At 44.3% G+C, this 22757-nt stretch overlaps 1 protein-coding gene across 3 annotated transcripts in view; it reads left to right on the top strand.

The window, feature by feature from the left end:
* ATR (ATR serine/threonine kinase) overlaps positions 1-22757 on the top strand; it is a 1676349-nt gene that overhangs the window by 172060 nt on the left and 1481532 nt on the right. For all 3 annotated transcript variants that reach the window (XM_069618270.1, XM_069618272.1, XM_069618271.1), the window contains exon 5: positions 9487-9710. In XM_069618270.1, coding sequence (XP_069474371.1) covers positions 9487-9710 — 224 coding nt within the window. The remainder of the gene's footprint in view (positions 1-9486; positions 9711-22757) is intronic.

A 22757-nucleotide genomic window follows, 5' to 3' on the forward strand; every position in this document is an offset into this window, starting at 1 on the left:
CATTTGTCTGGCATTAGATCAGGTGGACTTCTACATATCCCCCTCCCCTCTTCATAGTGATTGTGACGCAGTCCCCTTCCAGGACCTTTGTCTAGTGGCCATTAACCAAGAGACTCGGGGGAACTGGGTGCTCAGACAAATCAGTAATGGGCAAATACATGTTCCACAATGCTCCTCCGAAACAGAAACTAAACCCAACCAGATCTGGGAAGCGGAATTAGGGGCGAGGAAAGAGTAAGTGTGGGAAGAGACCCAGTCCTGTCACTGAAGACGGGGAAGACACCAGAAAACCTGCTACAGGACCCAAATATCCAAATTAAGCAGGTAAACCACCTTCGGTGGGTCCAGAATTTATTTATTAGTGCATATAGGTTCTACAATTTTATACATTAAAAGACCAAACAAACACTTAAAACATTTACAAAATGTACAACTAGCTATTTCATCAATACAATAAGGTTGATCAATTTACTTGAAATAATTTTGGGGATATTTATTATTAAAGGCAGAATCTAAATTCAAGTCCAGTCTTGTTAAGCATCGTCATCGGTTTGAACATATTGTGTGGGGGCGGGGGGCACAGTGACTTGAGTAATAAAATCAAGGGTATAAATATCGTGATGACCTGCTGACTAAGGTGAACAAGGTTAAATTGGCAAACGAATCTTACTGTAATTGGATTAGATTGCATAAAGGGCAACTTCTACAAAATGATGGCGAACTAATGCTGGAATCTCTGTGCAAATCGGATACACCATCTTTTTTTATTCTCGTTAATAATCTAGGGAGAAACAAGGCAGATCTCCAATTAAACTCAATAGGGGAACACAATTTGGTTACCTATTATGAGGCAAAATCTGGGCAGATTTTGGCATTGGACGATTTGTCTCCGAGCCTGTTGGACAACATAGGAGATAATTGGCATTTGTCGATAGAATTTGATGAAGTCTTTGATATTATAAAGGCCATTAGCAAATCTAGAGCACCCTGCCCAAATAGGATCTCAAATATGTTATTTAAAGATGACGCTGCCATGTGGTAGATTATATTAACTATATGCTTCCGCCAAATCTTAAAAGCTCAGAGTCTCCCTGTTAGTTGGCAAACTGCCTATTTGATCCCAATTTTTAAGAGAGGGGACTGGAATGACCCGCAGGCCTATCTTGGTCCTTGATGCAGACAGCAAGGGCTTTGCCAACCTGGTGTTAAAACATCTAGAGGCTTGGTGGACTCGTGTTGGCGGCATTCAAAAATGGCAGACTGCCTTCTGGAAAGAACTACAGTACTAATCTCAATGGTTTTCTCTGGAGATATGTCCAAAACCTAGCCCTTACGGGGAAAGTAACTGCTACTTACCTGGCAAGTATAGATCTGACGGCAACTTTCAACATGGTTAATGGAAATCCTGTATGGTGGAAACTTGACGGTTGGAACATTTCCTTTTGGGCTGCTAAGACTCCTAGTAGTTCTTCTTTATAGATCAAACCTCAGGGTCCGACTGAATGTAAAGGGAGAATCTGCAGATGAGAGTAAGACCCATGGAACTCTTCGATGACTTCTGGCGGCAAAGGGTGCAAAGGTCACTTTTGGTGTTGGGTTTCGGGATATTGCGGTTTTCTAATATTTCGGTGAGTCAGTGCTGCAGCCGCAGCACAGACCATAGACTGCTTCTGGCGACCATGAACTCAACCACTGGAGTGGACCTCGGACCCTCACCAAGTGTGGACCCTCAGGAAGTCTTGGTTAGCTTCTGGTGGCGGGAAACCCACTGGCAGATCTTCCACTCCACCCAGCGACTCTGGACTCTCTCGGACAGGAAAAAGGGGTCAGTGGTGATGGCAAGGATATCCTATCAAATGTTTTAAGGCAGTTTGGAACTGTCGCAGATCCGGGTGTCCAGCAGCACTATACCAGGGTACCCCCTCATCTAGGCGGTAGACAGCAAGGGCTTCCAGCGGTCACGAAACGCACCTCTGGACCCTAATCGACACCAATGGACTTCTTTGACTCGAGATGTCCGGGCACTCCTCGTCTGGACTTCGAAAACCCCTTTTCCGGACAGCAGGCACACAGGACTGGCTTCCAGGATAATTCGATGAAGCGTAGTGCAGTTTGCACGATGGTCCCTCGTAGCTCAGGGAGAGGTCTCCTTCGCAGGTCCTCTCTGAATCAGTCCTTGGAAGAACACAGCAGCTTTTGGATTATAGTGAAGAAATTGCAGCAGCAGACTTTTCCTCCAGCTGTGCTTCAAGGAACAGCTTCTTCTTGCGAAGCTTCGATTTCAGCTTCTGAACAAATTGGTAAGTGAGAGGTCCCCAGATATACACATCTGTTCCCCATTCACTCTGGCTGAGCAAGGCTCAATCAGCACATCACGCAGAAGGGCATTCATGCAGGCAGGCAACCAATCAGGCTCCCAGGCATTCAGGCGGTATTCGGTCATTGCATCGACAACCAAAGCATTGACAGCCATACCATCTAAAAAAAAAGCATCTAATGCATTTGCTTAGATGGTAAAAGATTTAGTTTAATAAAAATGGGGATTAAAGGTTAAAAATGTGGGGTTGGGAACCGCCATTAAAAAAATTAAAATGAAAAAAAAAAGCATTAGATGCTTTTTTTTTTTTAGATAGTATGGCATTAGATGCTTTGTCTGTCGATGGAATGACTATAAACCATCCAGGCCATTCACTCCCCCAGACACCGATAACAAAGAATGTGGATTGGGGTAAGTGCCCAGCCTTTCAGCACACTACACTGCATTCTTGTCAGTTTCAGTCAGGGCTGTCTTATTCATTGTGTCACACACACCGAAACCAGATACCCTCAACAGAGAATTTGAGTTCACTTCAGACTCCCTTCATACAGGTCCCACCCCTACAGTGTAACCACAACACACAGCCCCTGGGAAGGCCCCCGTCAGTCTGACAGGAGGCAACCCTAGAGCCATATATGGTATTTCCACCCAACAGCCACTCAGGAGGAAGGGAACAGACAGGGCTTCCTAGGACTTTGGGAAACAAGGTAAAAGGCAATAGAAACCAAGAGGCCACAGTGGCCATCTTGCCTTTGTGTAGGAATCCATTGATTCCAATGGCAGGGCCTGGGTGTCCCAAAAATGGAGGACACTCTGAGCCACTTCCAAGTCAGCATGTAGCTGCCACCAGCCCATACCCTGCTCTGTGGGCAACACACAGGTGCCTATAAACTCACATAAGGGGAACAAGGGTGTTCCCCCACCCATGTGTGCCATAAGGGTATCCCATGGGTGGTGTTCACCAAAAGATACAACTAAGCATTGCACTGCCAGTGGTCCAGGCTGGACCTCAGTGGCAGAAAACATGGAGCAAACGCACACAGAGAAGTGGTGAAGTGGTAGGACAAGGACTAGGAGGCTCTGTCCCTCCAAAGGCATTTCCAGCATCACAATGGGTATTCTTCTTTGTCACATTTATGGTTGGACCACCAGAAACTGGGAGTGTTGGCACCCTTCTTATCCATTTATCCTAGTCGCTCTGCTAGAAATGAATTCCTGAGGTTCCATTAGAACCTCAACTTGACAAAGGAAATTCTTTTAAGATATATTCTAATAGATAGAACAGACATTAAATGTAGATATTGGATGGATGAGAAGGAGATGGAAACAATGAAACATATTATGGTGGAATGCCCTTCTGTGCAATCTCTACGTCTGAAGTATTTACGTCACTTTTCGCCTTTGGGGGACTTGGTTGACATAGATTACTTTTGGAAGAGATGTCTTGCCGGAATTGTAACTTCTGATTTGATAGATGTTGTGGGTTTTTTTCAGTCTGTTGAACTATGTTAAGAGGAAGTAATAGTAGTGCTAGAGAAAGGGATAGTTTGTTATTTTAGATTTTCATATCCAAACTATGTTTAGAACAATGTGGTAAGGTTTTAATCAGTATGAATTTGAATTATCTGTAAGAATTAGGAAATTAATTAAGGCTGTTTAATCTACTTTTAGTTTATGCATTAAATGTTTTAATTCATATGAAATAAGAAACAAATTGTGACAGTTTAGTTTGTTTTAAAAACATTTTTTTTGTATTAGGTTTGATAGTATTTAAATCTTTACAAAATTGTTTTTCATTAGATTCCTTTATATGCAAAAAAAGCTGCAAGGATAAAAATAGAAAATAAAATAATATGTATTTGTTTTTTTATACAACACTGGTTAACAGGCCGCGTACCCATCCGAAAAGATTGTAAAATAACAGTGAAGATCGTGCCAAATCGTATTCAATAATGAGGCGAAAACGTGAGGGAGCATAGCATACTGGTTAACAGGCCGGGCACACATCCGTAACAATTGCAAAAAGAATAACAAAGATGGTGGGTAATCATATTCTATTGTGAGGCGAAAACGCGAGAGCCATACGCTTTAAGGCACGTACTTCCTGGTTAAAAGAAACCAACAGCAGCAAAACTTTGAAGCAAAACAAAAGCAGAAAAAATACAAACTGATGTCACCAAAAATTCCCTCCTGAAGAACTGTTTTAAATGTTTAGAAGACAGTGAAACACGAGGGAAGACTTAAATGCAATAATAGCCTAAAGCATTGAAAAGAAACAATTAAATACCCTTTGTTCTACCCAGAAAACAAGAGTTCCTCTCTTCATTCATTCTACACTATAAAGACACAAGGCATTGGGCGCACAAACAGGTTTTTGTTTATTTTTGACAAAGAAAAACCAATGGTATTTGTTTTGTATGTATTCTGTATGAATGAATTGTTAAATCTTGCTTGCAGCCAAACAACAAATAAAGAAAATCAATACACCAAAACATAAAATACTCACGCTGAACTTTTTTTTGCAAATCTCAATATTATAATATCTAAAATTGGTTCCTGGCTATTTAATATTCTAAACCAAAACTGCTCCGAATATAAAAAGAAAACATGGAACAAATCTGCAAAACATGTAAATTCAGAGATCTTGTAACATATAACAGTCAATTAGTAAATGGTTGAGTGTTTCTACGGCTTTAGCACCGTATCTACAGACTTTCTTGAGTCTTGGAATTTTGGTTTGAGCGCCTGAAGTCTCTCTAGTAGTCATCAAATTTAGTTTAACCACAACATATCGCCTCTGTGCCGTTCAGACAGGTGCTTTTTCAAATAACCTGTCAAGACATTAAAATCTTTCACCTCATATCTGAAGTGATAAAACAAATGATAGTTCAAAGCCATAGCTCGATTTTCGATCTAGTCCTCTTCAGAAAGTTTCTTTTTAACCGTTGAGGATTGACCAAGAGCTTCTCTACCAAAATCTCATGACAGCTTAAGATAAGAATTGCCTGTTTTTACCAACTACTTAATGCCTTGCAAAAATTGTTATTAAGTTTGAGCTTGGGAAAAACAAGTGTCTTCTGGTGGCAAGAAAAGTGTCCTTAATAGATGCAAAACTTTCCAATTGATTCGAGCTGTCAGGGAGAGCAGTCCCAACTTGTGTCTAATGATCGGGACATGCGTACCCTGCGGCAGGGATAAAACACTTTGCCCCAAGAAACCTTCTACCTTATCCCAATTTAAAGGCAGCAAACCAGATTCAACCCCATAAAGCAAATGCGAAATGACTTTCTGATGATAGTAATTTAGCACCGTTGTAGCAGAAAACCTTCCGAAACGCCTATCAATGAGTCATAATACTGAGACCCTCACAGCAGCCTTGTTCCTCGTATGATTTTCTTATAGCATTTTATTCCGCTTTGCATAGATGCAAACCCCAAGGCATCCTCCAAAATGCCCCCCCCTCCTCCCAACCAGACAGCACAGAACGGGTCAGGAAAAGGAAATGATCCCATCAAGGACTGTGTGGCCATAGCAACATTTTAGGAGAAACCTAAGAACCCCCTTAACCCACTTTATTTGACCACTTGCCTTCCCAACAGCAGCACGGCATGAGATTGTCCACACAAGCAGCTTGTTAAAGCTTATCCATGCACACAGATTTTAAAAATGGCTACAAGGGTTCTTTTAGAGTCATCCCAACCCTTTAAGCCTCAATCTGAGTATCGGGGAGTGAGAGTGCCCATCTAATCCCAACCCTTACACTTGCAGACTATCAGCCCTAATTCCAATCAAGGTAAGAAGAGATGTTGCTGTATATGCCAAGCATCCCATTTCAGTGTGGTGGCTGGCAGGTGCAGGTGGCTCCTGTTTGGGGAAGGCTGGAGAGGGGATAATGCTGGAGAGGAGAGGTGCTTCAGAGACTGGAGACCGGAGTGTGCTAGTGAGGGGAGCTGGAGAAGTGGCAGCAGGGGAGAGGAGGAGGAGGTGATCTGTTCAGAAGAGAAGAAAGTGGGGGATATCTAAATATGAGAGAAAGGAAGGAAAGAGGGAGAAAGCAAAACCAGGAGTGGAGTGGAAGGCAGTAGTAGGAACAATAGAAACGGTGCAAGGAAAGGTGGAGTGGAGTGGAGTGGATTGGTAGGAGGAGATGAGATGAGACGGGAGGAAATAAAACCTGGGGTGGAGTTGAAGGATGGAGCAATATTAGGAGGATGTAGGGAGGAGGTAAGACCTGGAATGGAGTTGAAGGTGACAACAGTTCAACATGGGTAGGAAGGAGATTGCGAGTAAGCAGTGGGAGAAGGGGCTTAGCGAAAGTGAGGAGACTGAGGAAGATACGTCTTCAGATGAGCAGAGTGAAGAACATTGTCCAATGGGTGACGAGTATTGGAAGAAAAAGAAGAAAGCCATAAAGAAAGGAGATCAGGAGTTTATTTAGATATTGAGAAGAGAGGCAAGGAGCCAGACGCAGGCTAGTCCTCTAAAATGTAGAAGGTTCCAGAGGGACGTATCGGGCCGTAGGCAGGTCTAATGGGGCTGTGGAGAGGAGGGGAGGAGGTTCCAGCTGGGGCCAGGGAGCAATGTGGAACTTCAGAGAGGTGTTGGAAAGAACAGTGTCAGGAAGAAAGGCTAGTGCGGATTGGTCCTTTTGCCTCTCTCCTTGTTGGCCCAAACGCAATAGCTAAGCAACCCTCCATGGTCCTGCGGAACATGAAGGACTGGTTTAGTCTTAGGGGTATGGGACCCAGGAAAGCCCACAACTAGGCTCAGAGCAACAGAAAGAGCGTTTGCTACGTACTGGAAAGAGGGATGAGGTAACTCCTCTGAGACTTTGGAACAGTGATTGAGGTTTGAAAGCTTGACCTCTCATCCTGACACTTGGAATGCCATGGCAAGAGACATTTGTGGAAGGAGGCAGTGCTTTATTTTGATCTCTTTGGGGAATATTCTAAGTTTGCGCATCTGGTCTCGGCATACTTCTTGGTTCCAAATGACATGGTCCTTAAGCTGTGTAAGACCTTGCACTTATTGAGTGATTCTGATGCATAAATATTTGATTGGAACGGGCAGAGGAGCCTGGCTTTTTTTCCCCACAGAGAGGTGCAGTGGTGGTAGCCTAGTTACACAGAGTCCAGTGTGGTAACCGTTTTGACAACTTCTGAACTTAAATGGCACCTAACGTAATGCCCATCCTTTAGTTCACACTACTGAAAAGAGTTGATATCCTTGAGATTGGCAAGGAAACTATTTATGTGGACCCAATATCGAAGTAAGTGGCCAAGGTCAAAGCACAGGGGCATTAATCCTCTGAAATGCATCCCTGATAATGTGCGCTCCTTAGCCATGTATTTTTCCAAAACAACGTTTAATGGAATTACTTTGGCCTTCGCCCACCTTTACTCTCAAGTGTAAATATGCTGTCCCGATTTGGACTTTCTATAGTATTTCATTTTAGGCTAGTAAGATTTTGGAACTCCTAACTGCCATTTAGATTTAAATCTGTGTCCTGGAAGGATGATCTTTGTTTCTGTGACTTCGGCAAGTAAAGTGATTGATCTTCGGACTCTTTCAGCTGTAGCAGGCCAGAAGTAATGAGCTTTACTTTGCTTTAATATAGCAAATATAGCATTAATATAGCGTTCTGGGAAATTGTCATTGGCACAGAACACTTGTCGCCTCGGCCTTTACTTTGCGCACTGCATTTTTATTTTCCTTCTTCAAAATTGTGTCAAACACTTTGAAATGATTATCAATTAAAACAACTTGTCATTGAAATACAAACAGACAATTTTCTTTGGAGTCAGTGCAATCTTCGCAACGTTGCCTGTGGCTATAGCGCAGTCCCGTGCAGAAGGCCATTTATACAGTGCAGAGCCAAATACTGTTTTCCATTAGGATAAACTCATGCTAAGGACACACCCTTGAAGTCTGGTGTGCATTCTTCTTTGGGGTGCTGCGAATCCTCCCAAAATATAGATATAATAAAAGGGCTCTTGTGTTCTACCTGTGACATACTAGTTCTTTTTCACCTTCCGCTGGGCTCCATGAGGGTCAGACTATGATGTTGATATTGTTTAAACTTTCAGCTGCATTCGTCAGTGGGGGGGCCCCGGAGCTGCTCAGCAGGCTACCCAGGAGAGTTTTGACTGGTTGTAAACCTTAAATCCATCCGAACAGGACCCACCCAGGTTAACCTGCCACACCTTTTGTTTGCTTAGACCTCGTTTGCATGTGGAGTCCATTGGGAGGTCACAAGCTCTGCCTGCCCCCACCACCTCACTTGTGCTTTGTTGTATGTGATCCTGCTATCAGAGGTTATCATCCAACACTGCCTATACACAACCCTACTGATGACACCAAGCTGGTATTTTTGTTTGTCTAGGGAGGGCACCCTTCATCCAGACAACTTAACTCTCTGCAGGCAGTGTGTTCTAGCGTCCAATGCTGTATACACAGTAACTGGCTAGGGTTAAGTGCATCCGAAGCTTAGCTGTGGGCTTTAGTCCTTCTAATTCTACAGCAGAATGTAGAATCAATGCCACTGTTAAGTCTTGCAACCATATCCCCATGTGCTTGCAAATATTCCAATGGCTTCCACTCTACAGACGTCAAGTTTAAGATCCTTTTTTTCTGACCCGTTGCTGTATAACCACATACCCAGATCTCCAAGGAACAAAATAAAATACCTAACTTAATTCTTTGGAACACTTCACCAGTTTGGACCAAAGCAGATTAAAACCAATTTTGTTCTAAAATGCCTTAAAATCTACTCGTTTCACGGAGTACTGGATCTGCTAATAACTTTGATTACCTTTGAGCACCACCTAAAATATTTTTATTGTAGTGATTCTTGAACAGTCCTTCGGCTCCCCTGCCCCCCATCTCTTTTTTTTTATCTTATCCTATACACCTTTCCAATAGCTGGAAGGAAAAACTGGAGTGGAAGCAGGGTTGGCACGTGGCAATTTCGATGTCTTGTTATTTCCATTTTGTAACCCGAAGAAACCATGGGACGTGTTCAACGTTGTTAGACTGTGCATAAGAAGGGAATACAATAATCCAGTTTTGTGAAACTTTGAAAGAGGGTGCATTGTTATTCTGTTTCACCTGCAAAGTCGGACGTCTGTCCAACAGTACACCTAATTTTCCAATATCCTTTTGTTCCACAGTATTTGGAGAGCTCGCTCTACGCAGCCTTAAAAATGGACGGATTGGAAGTGGCTGAACAGTTTCAGTGGCGGTTGCAGCAGGCGCAGACGTGGGACACTGATGGAGGGGGCAGCAGTAGCAGCTGCGATGAGGTTCCAGAGAAAAGGCCCCGTCTAACCCTTTCAACAAAGTCTCCCCGCCCGAAGCCCAAGCCAGCAGAGTGCAGAAAGCCCCCGCCAGCAGAGTAAGATATGCGTGTTCCTCATTCCATTCATTAGAAAATCACCATCGAATTGTGTCACATATTTTAGCTACTCCAGGTGTTTTTATAATGGTTTAAATCTCCTGCAGGCTAAATTTATCCAAAAACCACGATGAATACTTAGCCCCCAATCCTTGATGATTTTCCCACTGTCATTGTTAAAAGCCTAGAATGGTAAAATATAGTACTTTGTTTTGTTGAACTACCAATCGAACAATTGTAAAAATGTTGTCCCTTACAACATAGACAATGTACTCATTTTGAAACGGTTTGATAAAAACATTGGTTATAGTACTGTAACTACCATTTAAAGCCATGGTCCGGTAAAAAATTTTATTGTCCCTACGGGTCGGCCATGTTTTTTTAAGCCTAAGTGGCTCGATTTTAGAAAAATTTCCTATGGACCTTACCCGAGTTTTCGTCCATTAAACGCACACGAAAAAAGGCACCAGGGAGCTGCCATTTTTTGATAATCCTATCATTTCCCCCATCGCCCTGGCTGACCTGCTTCTGCGGCACTAAATCAAATCCCCCGCCCCTGAGCCTGACATTATCAAAACATTCATATTCCTCGCCTCTCTCTGTGACGTTACTGTGCTACGTAGGCAAACACGCCCAGTCGTCTTCTACGCGACTCCACACAGAACCCGGAAACCAACACAGACCATCTCACAACACAGCGCGCCACAATTCGGAATATGAAACTGTACTTTAAAATCAAACAGCAACACAGTACATTTGGTAACGTACATTTATTTGACATTGACAATGTTTAGAGAATATTCAGCAATTGCTATATGAACTCCGAAAGCCATTTATTTTCTTTTATCTGTATCCGCAAATCCGTAAAAGTTGATCGTGAGTCACGCGCTGTTCCTTTATGGTACACAGGGTGTTGGTTTTCGTTAAAAGAAGCACTTTGGAAGCACAGTGAACCGCAAGGCTGTTCCATCAACTAGGCACTAGTCCACCGTAAAGGTTGATATGTTGCTTCTAGCCACTAGTACAGCGTAAGGGCATGTGGGCCCTTGGCGATTGTCCCATAATATGGTTAGCGTGCTCCAGTTGTTCACACGAAGCTGCAGGTGTCTATTGAAGAATCCGTCTGCCGGTGTCTCAAACAGATGACAGTAGCAGAAGGGGAGCAAATACCTGTTATGAAAACAAAAAAATTATAATTAGTCTCGCCAGCCGATCTTCATTAATATTACTCATTTTAATTATTACGGCCGATCAGAAACTATTTGCTTGCAAGGATAGTTCAATGGAGTATGTTCGGCTCTAAAATCAATGCGAAAAGTAACTAAATAAATCGAGGCCAACACACAATGAGAAAAGACTGTCTACATGCATGTGGAATGATATGATATATGATATAGCATTTGTAACGCGCCTATACACAAGTGTTTCAAGGCACGACGAGGCGGGGGGGAACAAGGGGAGACAGACAACGATCCTAGTAGGCCAGGTGTCATTCAGATCGCACAAGGGGAAGGGGAGAGGGGGGAAAGTGCTGTACATGGTTAGTAGAATACAAGATAAATAATAGGGCCAGCTGGTGGCAAGTGCAAGGTAAGTGCCGGGAGAAGGGGCTGAAGGATACAGAGACAGTCCCGTAGTGCAGGTAGGCAGTGCATGGAAGAGTGGCTGGGCCAAGGACCGAGATCGGCGAGACCTGTGGACCTGCATGCCCATGTGCCCACTACAAACACGTTTTCCTTGCTTTTCCTAGCTCTTCATTCATTCATTTATTCATGCATCCATTCATTAATTCTTCATTCCGGTATAAAAGCGTCTAAAGATTTACTCACATTATATTTGAAATTTCCATTGTGTCTCTGCGTAATGCAGTCTGTAAATCCGACTGTGCTCTTGACAACGATTTTTCGTATACTGAACACGAAACTCGGTCTAGTTTCAGAATTTTCTGCCTTATCGTCTCTTACGTTATTGCGCACCCCCTTCAAATGAAGTTCTTTCGGCATGGTCCCTGTCTCAAGGTCAAAAAACAATAGAACTTTATACTTGTGGGTGTCTTCTGGCCGCAAGCTGAAAATCAAAGCCGCTGACCTTCGCATTCTTTATTTGCAACATCCCGTAGTAAAGGCATCTGTGAGAACTTAAGTTTCGAATCCATCTATGTAGTGCGCCTCAATGTGCAAATGCGAACTGGCTTCTCTCCCAAATACCACGGCACGCTTGGCGCGATCTAAGGCCCCCAATTTTGTCCCCGTTGTCTGCGAGCTTTGCAGCCCCAAAGAATCATAACTATGGAGACATTTAATTTTTGGCAGAAGGTCAGGGATAGTATAAAGTACCAGAGGAGTTGAGTTAAAAGTGAGATTTATTGTTTGTTTGTTTTATTATTTGCAATACGCAAGCCTCCCCTCCGTTAACAGTGCGCAGCATTTACATTTACATGAGATGAGAAATGAGAAAAATATATACATACACATATAGACATGGTCAGCAATATGAGGGGAATATAGAGAGAATTCAAAGATGACACCCAGCTTGGTCACCACCCATGATGGTGAAGGTAGGGGTTAGGGTTACAGGTACACTGTACAATAACATTTATTTACAAAAAGACAATTGTATTGCAATTATTTAAACCGGGATTTGTACTTCACAACCAGCTCTCCTTTGAGTGGACATGGCACAGTTGCAATGTTCAAAGGCAATGGATCACTGCTCTGCACAGAAACGTCCAAAATTCCATATCTGTGCTTCTCTAACACAGCAACAATAAGGCCTTTCACAAAGTCGAACTGCATTTCATCATAGACTGGTTTGATCACCCATTGCTTACTTCGTTTTGAAAAGGACTTAGTGTAGCGAGGCATCCTTACGTTACCCCTAGTCCTAGATTGTTCACGTCCGACATTGCTGTTATGGGCCAAAACCGCTAGTAGAGTGTGATGTTTCATGCCCCGAAAGCTAAAATGCAAGCGCTTTGGCCTGTACTTTAGGCACATATTGTGGCACACCTGCAAACCTCCTGTGTGACAGAATTCTGTCAGTCCTCTCAAATCTCTTGATAGAGTTTTGTCGAAAACCATCTTCTCAATGGCTTTGTGTGTCGGTGAAGATGGAATCAACCACTTCTTCTTCCTTGCCTCCTCTGGGGACAAAGGGTCATGTTCACATTGATTGAAATGTAGGTTTTCTGACCAGCGGTGAACGTTGGTACAGTGGTGCATCAGTGACCGCCATTTTTCAAGTAGTATTTCCACTGACCCTTCACAAGTTTTTGAGCTCCACCAAAGATGGTTGCTGACAGACTGGGACCACTGCAAAATACTTTCAAAACCTTTTTTTTTCCTGCAGCCGAGATTTTCTTACTGATTTAGCAAGATGCCATACGTCAAATTGATGATTAATAAGCGGGAACTGCTCTCTCATTGTCTTGGCAATTGAAACGTGTCTGTCCGTGGCTATGAGGTCGATGTGCATTCCCCTTGATTGTAGATATTCCACTGATTTTATGAATCCTAGTTTCTCCATGGCCACTGAGGATGTACATTGTGTTAACCTGCACGACCACCAAACTCACAATTTTCTTACTATCCATGTCCTGAAAGTGGTAGGTGCAGTACTTGGCAGAAAATCCAGGGCTGTCGCACTGTCCATCGCCGGCTAGCCTGAATAGTTTCCCTTAGAATGTACTTGCTAGAGAGAATTGTTCAATTTTCCAAGCATCACTAATGGCCGGAAACAGATAATCATGTTGGTATTTGTAGTACTGCGTTTCAGAAATGAAATGGAGTCCCACAAACTGAAAGAAAGCCTCTAACTTTCTAAAACTTGAGCCACTAAAAAAAAAACATTTTTCGAGCTTAGCAAAAAGCTTATGTTGGCAGAGTTTTTCAAGGACGGCTCTAACATGTTTCCGATGATCTGCTTCTGAAGATGAGTACACAGGATGTCATCTATGTAGACGACTACGCAAACATCTATGAGTTCTCTGAGGACATCATTCATAAAATACTGAAAAGCGGCTGGTGCATTGCATAGTCCGAAGGGCATCACTTGGTATTCAAATAGTCCATACTTGGTGCGAAATGCCGTCTTCCATTCGTCGCCTTCTTTAATCCGTACCAAGTGGTAGGCTCCCCGGAGATCTAGCTTTGTATAAATGCAGGCGTTCTTAACTTGGTCAAGGAGTTCCGGAATCAGAGGTAGGGGGTATCTGTTCTTTACCGTTATCTGGTTCAGGGCACGATAATCAATACAGGTTCTAAGGTCACCTTCTTTTTTAGGTACGAAGAACAGAGCCGAGGATGCAGGAGACTTTGATGGGCGGATAAATCCATTGGCCAGGTACTGTCGCAAATGAAGATTTTCAGGCTCGGTAAGGGCGTAAATTCTACTACAAGGGGGAGTGGCTCCGGGTATCAGGTCTATTTGACAGTCGTAAGATCTGTGGGGAGGCAGGGTATTAGCCTGTTCCTTCTGAAAGACATCTTGGAATTCTTGATACTCTGGAGGCAATTGCGGTCCTTCGGATGTTGCTACCGCTAGGCCAATACTGGGTCGAGGATAACAAGTAGGTGCACACTCTGGGAACTGTATCGTCTTTGCTCGCCAATCAATTTGAGGATTGTGTTTCTCCAACCAAGGGATCCCCAGAATTATTTGGAACTGAGGGGAAACGATCACATCGAACACAATTACCTCCCGATGTCCATCTTGGCCTAATAACGTCACTTCTGTGGTGGTATGGGTTACTGGTCCGGAGGCTATTTCCGTACCATCCACTGTGGTAATGACGTCTTTAATGACCTTGGGACAAAGGGGTAGGTTCATCCTGGAAGCCATCTCGCGGTCTACATAATTTCCAATCGCTCCGCTATCAATGTATGCTTTAATGGCATGCAAACGATCCGGTCGTTCTGGATTTATGAGGACCATTGACATTATGAAGTGCGAGGTCAAAGAACTGTTTTTTACGCTCGGCAAGCGGACCTCTACACTTGTCGGGCGAGGTCGTTTCCCGGCTCAGGCTTTTCGGAATTCTTATCAGAAGCTCCCACTGTCTTCTTCGGAGGTTTCACCGGGCAATCTCGGAGGAAATGTCCTGAATTTCCACAATAGAGACATAGCTGCAATTGTCGTCTCCTGTCGCGTTCTTTCTGGGTTAGGGGACCCTTTACGACCCCTATTTGCATAGGTTATACGGCTTCAACTCCTTTGGTGTGAGTTAGTGGCTTAGAGAATACTCGAGTTTCGAACCTGGAGCGGTCTGCCGTTCTGTTTTGTAGTCTGTGATCCAATTGGACCACTAAATCAATGTACTCTGAACAATCCTGGGCTAGGACGTCTTTGAGTTCGCCACGCAAACCCCTGTGGAAAAGCGTGATCCTCTTGTCCTCGGGCCATCTGGTTTCTACGATTAGTCTGTTAAATGACGCAATATAAGCCAGAAGATCCTGATTGCCCTGCCGTAGGGAAAGGAGTTCGTTGTCCAGGGCCTGCCCCTGGGAATGTCTTGCGAAAAGTCTTTCCATATTGGCCTGGAAGGCCTGGAAATTGCGAAGAATCGGGTCATCCTGTGTAACCAGAGGGATCGACCAATCAGCGGCGCTGCCGCTAAGATACGAAAGCACAAAGGCTACTTTAGTCTGATCAGTCGGAAAAGCAGCTGGTCTACAAAGAAAGTGCAATCGGCACTGATTTATGAACACCGCAAACCTCTTAGGTTCACCAGAGAAGCGTTCGGGTGGAGCCAAAGGCACATTTCCGGGCAGATTGATTTGAACAAAATTGGCTGAAGTCGCCGGGGTATAGGTCCCTCCTGAATTAGGTAGAGGGGTGTGCCCCGCTTGTGTTTGTAATAACTGTCTGGCGAGGTCATCAGTTCGTTCTTTGGACATAATCAATTCCCTCCTCAGGGCATTCGTTTCCTGGCGGGCAGCATGTACTTCAGCTCTTAATTCCCCTAGTAACTGGGCCAGTTGATCAGTGTCGGAAGTTTCCATAGCGCCTGGGTAGGAGGTTATTGGAGGGCTTCGCGTTCTGTAACGCTCACCTGATTCCCACAGAGGCGCTGGTCCCGGCTGAACTGTTAGTCTCTTCAATTGAGAAGCGTAGAGCTCGGATGACTCTCTGGACTGAGCTTCCTCTTATTGACCGTCTGGCTTGCAGGGTAAGGTTTCTGCAGGCGGAAGAAAAAAGGGTTAATGACGGTTTGGCTGGACTTCCTCCTCACTAATCGCCAACTCTCCGAAAGTCCAATGTCCTGGTGAGCTCTCACCTTAGGCGTATAAATGCTGGGTTCTCCATCCTGGGACTTATGCAGGGGTGCGTGGGTTCCAGTTACGTCACTGGAGATCCTCAAAGTCTTTTTTGGCCTTAGAAGTGGCACAGGTGCTGAGATGCCAAAAGGTGATGCCGCCGTTACTGCACGAACAGATGCCAGTAGGTATAAAGAGTTTACAGTCTTGAAGAGATGGGCACCTTTAATGAAGTCTTTGCATTGTCTTTTTCAGGTGCCTGGATGCTGAGGGCGTGGTCACTGAGAGCGCGACATGTGCGGTTTTACGTAGGTATGGGAATTTCAATGACACCTCAATAATGTCCCTTATTTTCTGTTTTCAGGTCTTGAGATGTTGCGGGCGTTGTTCGTCCGTTGCCGTTGCACGTGCGAAGTACGTGAGTATAATGATCTGTGACCTTATTATAGCACCTCTAACAATGTTCTTTTCTTATTTGCAGGTGTCGGGACCTTGCGGGCGTTTTCCCAGTCGCGGATGCACGTTGGGAAACACGGAAGTGTTAGGCTCTCTTGCAGTCTTTAATGGCACTTAAATAATGTCTTTTCTTGTTTTCAGGTGCCGGGCTGCTGCGGTTGAAGAGATCGTAATACGCGCACAAAAGCAGGTAAGAAAAGTAAATGCGGCCGGCCTTCACCCGATTCCTACTTAACAATGTTCTTTGTCTTTACAGGTGCCGTTAGGCTGCTGAAGAGAAGGCCGCGAAGAATCCGTGAAAGCACAGATGGATCAGGTAAGCGAGCGCGGCTGCGAACGTGTTGCAACTTGCTAACCTTATGTTTCTTTTGCTTGCAGGTTCTGCCGGTGTCTGGATTCCTGAATGGTAAGTATAGTTCTCGTGTCTTTCTTCCACAGGTTGCTGAGCTGAAGCTGGAGATGTCACTGGAATGCTGGAGCTGACTCGGTGAGCGTCCTGCTGCAGATGCAGAATAACGCGAAGCACGTTTTCCCAATTGGGTGTGGTTTAAATAGTGTTGGAGTGATTGGGTGTCTTCTTCCTCAGCCTCGCCCAGGTAAAAGAGTTCCTGTGTTCCAGAGCTAAGGAGTGGCACCAGCCCCACCCCGGTAAGAAAGTAGTCCCAGTTCAGGGAATAGTTCCTCCCAGCAGAAGGCTGGGGACTTCATCCTGCCAGCATTTGCAAAGGTGAGTATGCAGTATGGTCTGCTACAGGTAGGTCCACCCAAGCACCTTTGCAAGAATTATGAGGGCGCCGGGACTGAGGTTCCTTATGAGCCTGGCGCCAGAGGTGCCAGGACATGGTCCAAAGGGCCCCAATAGGGGTTTGCTGGAGCCGGGGACGAGGGTCGTGAGCCTGCTTCCGGGGATGCTGGGCTTGACTTGGCTTCTCGGGAGCAGTGCTCATGACACCATGAGAACCTATGATTTAATCTACAGGCGGCATTTATTTTGACGTTACTGCCTTTTTTTGACGAGTCACATTAATCAGTGGCTTCCCACATACTTTCCCTCTAATGGAATGCCCACATTTCACCATACTTATAATATCCATCAAACAACTGTCGAATACAATGTATTTGCTCTCTTTCATTAGACTGTCATCCGGCGTCAACGTTGTTTCAGCCTGTGACGTTGCGGAGATTTCAACACTTTGGAAAGAAATATCGCTGACATCAAGTTCTGATGCGTCAGTGGATGCTGCTGCTGGTTCATTCTCTGTCATTTCGACATCTGTTACTTCAACATTGATGGGAGAACACAACAATGTCGACATGTTTTTGGGTGTCAATTTTTTGGCGGGTGTAGATTGTGTGAATTGATCTGCAATATCATCTTCTTGCAGTGGTGCGGTCGCACTGTAGCAATGGTCCAATGCAACTTTGCTGTATTCTCCGGACACAATCAATTCATTTTCTGGCCATTGGACAAGAGCATCTCGAGCCTGAACACGCTGCGCCTCAATTAATAGTTCTTCCATAGTGTACATGGTCTGGCAAGCAACATCTCTCATTCGCTTCACTGTCTGTGTATGTATACTTCTGACACCCACGGGTAACTAGAGGAGAGATTGGAAAAGGGATGTTCAGTTTAAACACAAGATGAAGTGTGGTCCAATTGACTGGAAAAAAACATAAAATAGTCCCCAGCACAAATTTTTTTAAAGTTATGAACTGTTTGTAACTAACCTTTTTTTGGTTTCTTTTCTTTGCAACTTTTATGACTCGACCTTCAACATCTGCACGCTGTAACTCCGATTTGTTTCCGCATGTCTTCCCTTCCTCTTGCGCTGCAACGACTATATTTTCTGTATCCGCATAGACAGCACGGAATGAGGCTCCATCGACTCCCTGAAACATAGTATTTTCATTACTGTGTATCAAAATATTGTTAGCATAAAACACACGTGAGGACGAACACACAGGTACATCTCAAAAGCCAAACACGATTTAAACATTGTGTAGAACAATCAAACGACAAGTATTCGACCTGTGATGATCTATTTCGATGGAACTGTCAGTATCCATACCTCTGGCTCTGCATGGACTGCCATGAATGGTTGTATTGGAGAGGAGGGCATCAGCATCTCCCTGAAACACAGTACTTGCATTAGTATGGTTTTCAATATTGGAAACATAACACGCACTTGGGGTCGACGGCACAGGTACATATAAAGAGATAACCACAAATGATGCATTGTCTAAAACAATCAAGGAAAATCTAAATATGCAGATTTCATCGACTTATTTCTCCGATTCCTTTACATCTGCATCATCTAAATGGGATGTTGTGATTGTAGTGGAAGCTCCGTTGTCTCTCTGAAACACAGCACTTGCGTTAATAGGGAAGAAAGTATAGCAAATGGAATCACGTTATATGATCACGCATGATGGAGCTGTCAGAATCCATACCTCGTGCTGCTGAAGAATATCTATGGATGTTGCAAATGTAGTGCGCACTTCCGAAAGCTGTTGCGCCGATTCGTATACGCAAGGTCCCACTTCCACTTCCCCTGGAATTACTTGAATGTCAGGCTCCGCATCAAGTGCAGGGGTTGACGCTCCATCAACTGCCTGAAACATAGTGCTCGCATTAGTAAGGATTACAATATTGAAAACATATTACACACTTGGGGTCGACAGCACAGGTACATATCAATGGCTAACCACGAATGAAACATTGTTTAGAACAATCAATCGACAAGTATTACAGCTCTGATGATGACGCTCAATGGAGCTGTCAGTATCTATACCTCCTGCTGGTGAAGAACATCTAGAAATGTTGTAGATGTGGCGGACGCTTCAGCATCTCCCTGAAAGACAGTGCTTGCATTAGTATGGACAACACTAATTATAACTGAAAACAAACACCAGTGGACGATAACTAAGGTGTATATCAATTGGAAAGCACTAACCAAACAGTTGGTAAAATAATTACACGATAGAATAAAACTATTACTTGACATGCATAAAACAAGTCTGTAGAGGAGTAGCCTAGTAAGATTACCAGGTACGCGCTAGAAGGGGTTGATAACTGCGACCACGTCAAGGATGTAGAATGTTCTTGCTTCCGATTCAAGGGATAGTCAAGAAGTTGTAAAGGTAAATTTTTGATTGATAATGAAATGCCAATATTAAAAATAGCCATGTAAGGCGACAGAATACTTGAAAAATGCGCAATATAGCACAGTTCCCTGTTCCCATATATATACATTTTGTTTGTGGGTTATGAAATCGAAAAAGAATTTGATAAATGTCATTATTCAAAAAGCTATACACTCATATCAATATCGAAAGTATTACAAGGGATACAACACCTAAAATATCAATTAATCCATTCGGCTACCTACACACTACCGCAAGGCCTAAAGCTAAATCCAGACACTTGACTCGCCAGTGGCGGAATGTGGACGAATAGAGTGGGAATAGCGTTTGCGAGCAATTTCCGTGTTGTTATTCTTCTTTGTTACCCAAGATGTGACGTACATGTCCGACGAAAAAGTGCCGGCTGCAGATGCGGTATCGATCACCCCTCTTGTCCTGTAAGACTTGTTGGACTCTACTTTCCAGCTCATCCAGTGGATATCCGCAATGTCTGACCCATTCTCTTATTCGATCAACAGTTTTCGGGAATACACGTATTGTAGTGCCTTCAGATTTCGCATGGGTCTTCGAAGGGCACCCGCTAATCGAACAGGCAGGCATTGTTGATAAATCTGAAAAGTAAATATCGACATTATTATACAATATTCATGAATAAAGATTTGATACAAAAGTAAATGAATCATACAATGATCAATGCAAGGTTTGTTTTGGTCGCAGGAACTATACCAGTTCATCATGTGCGGCTTAGCATTTGCATAAGTTGCAGAAATGTATAAATGATGTGTCTAAAATCTGAACATGTGACTCGTCCCTTGGATGTTCTGTCTTGCACGAGAAGGAAACATGCTTACATTATAGACTGGACCCCCGAAGGATGCAATTCGATGACAATTGACACAGATGAAAATAAATAGATCTATTGATAGCATAACAATGGAAACTCAAGTCAATAGCAATGAGACCAATGAACATAGCACTATTGGGTACTCTACTCGCAAACAGATAGAAATTTAAAAATCAGCGAAATATGACTGAGATACATGGCCTTACCTTGACCAACAAACAGTTGGATTCAGCAAGCAGAGCAGTATGTTGCAGGAGAATAGGTGGATGGCCACAGGTAGCACACTGATGGGTTTGCTCGAAGCGGTCACAGAAGTTCACGGATAGCACGACGACGAGCAGATTAGCATAGATCTCAGTGGTTGCCAGGTAGCACGTTCAGGAGTTGACTTGCAAAGCACAAAGATGTTCTCATGAGACATAGCAAGTGGTTTATAAAGTATTAGAAACTGGTGTGTTTGTGAATGAATGACGTGTGTATGTCGTGGTATTAGGGGGGCGGCCTGCTTGAAGGGGAGGCCTGCCTGGCGACACAGGGTCTGAGGAGGCCATGTGACCGATGGCCCCTTGGCGTGGGATACCTTTTGAAGTGTACATGTAGTTTGGCACCTTGGCCTTTTGCGCCCCTGACAGCGCGCATCCACTGGTGCGAACCGCCTTTGATAGAGGGGGTGGGCTGGATGGGCCTGGGGCGTGCAGATAAGGCACAGGAAGAATCCTGAATGGAGACACACTTATGTGGATTGCAGGGAGGCGACCTGCCTCAGGGGAGGCCTGCCTGGAGACACGGGGTCTGAGGAGGCCATGTGACCGATGGCCCCTTGGCGTGGGATACCTTTTCAAGTGTACATGTAGTTTGGCACCTGGGCCTTTCGCGCCCCTGACAGCGCGCATCCACTGCCGTGAACCGCCTTTGATAGAGGGGGTGGGCTGGATGGGCCTGGGGCGTGCAGATAAGACACAAGAAGACTGCTGAATGGAGACACACTTATGTGGATTGCAGGGGGGCGGCCTGCCTCAGGGGAGGCCTGCCTGGAGAGACAGGGTCTGAGGAGACCATGTGAACAATGGCCCCTGGGCGTAAGATACCTTTTGAAGTGTACATGTTGTTTGGCACCTTGGCCGTTCGCGCCCCAGACAGCCCCACATGCCAGCGCTCATCCACGGGTGCGAACTGCCTTTGATAGGGGGGGTGGATGGATGGGCCGGTGGGCGTGCAGATAAGTGTGTGGGAGCGAGATGGCCCCTCTCATGCTTTACTTCTCAGTAGAAACTCGGACCAAGTGCCTCCAGTGGTGGGTTCACCCCTTGCCCTTATGTGATAACTTTGGTTGACAATCGCTGAGCATGACTCTTCCTCTGAGATCACTGTCCTGCATGTGAGCCAGCCTGAACTAAGCACATCGCTCGTTCATCTCCATAAACGTGTCCTTGCCCACGCACCCTCGCCAGTGGAAACTTACTGCCATTGTGACCCTGTGTACCTGCAAGGTATTCTCTTCAAGTGCCAGACCACTGACCACGACATGATGCCCACCTAGCAGATCCCCAATTAACATTAGACCCCTACTGCAGTATATCGTTGCTTATCAATAACAAATGCCACATACCAGAGATTCTTGTGAGCACAGACCCACACTTCAACCGGTCTATTATAGTGGTCAAGACCCTTTACCTAAGGCCTGTATAATCCAATGTTAATTGTTAGTATAGATATATGTGTGACTTTTATAGAGACATAACCTACTGAAAGACTTTGAACAAGTGTTATTTAGTGCATGCATTATCGAGAATATTTTATGTTAGCTTAGATAGATAGTGACCACCATGCTTCACAGCGACCAGACCGTAACCCATTCGGAGCACAGATATCTGACGTCCATCCTTGAATGGAGACACACTTGATTCATTTAAAAAATCGAAACAATTGTTGTTAAAATATATGTGGCGTTTTATTTTCTATCTTATTTTCATGACGCAAAAATACAAGACTTTAAAGATTATACAGGTCAGGTTGCAGCGCAGCGAGAGAAAATCCCCTGTACTGACCGCTGTCACTCAGAAATGTTTCTCTTATGGCACAAACGGCACAGGCAGGTATCACTCTTCGAACGCGGTGTCCAAGCCTCCGGTGGAGCCATCATGTAAAGGAACGATAGGCCACCAGCCTGTACCACCTGTGAAAAGGAATGAAACAAACTGTTTTTAAATGACCAAGATAAGTTTAATAAACGTTTGTTGTCAATGACAATTCTTGTAACTAATGGCATTCCACACGGACAAATGCTATCTAGACAATGCACACTATTGAACGACTTTCATGCGTTACTATGATATGAATATATAATTT

The sequence above is a fragment of the Ambystoma mexicanum genome, chromosome 10, assembly GCF_040938575.1.
Source record: "Ambystoma mexicanum isolate Mex_15411 chromosome 10, UKY_AmexF1_1, whole genome shotgun sequence".
Lineage (NCBI taxonomy): Eukaryota > Metazoa > Chordata > Amphibia > Caudata > Ambystomatidae > Ambystoma > Ambystoma mexicanum.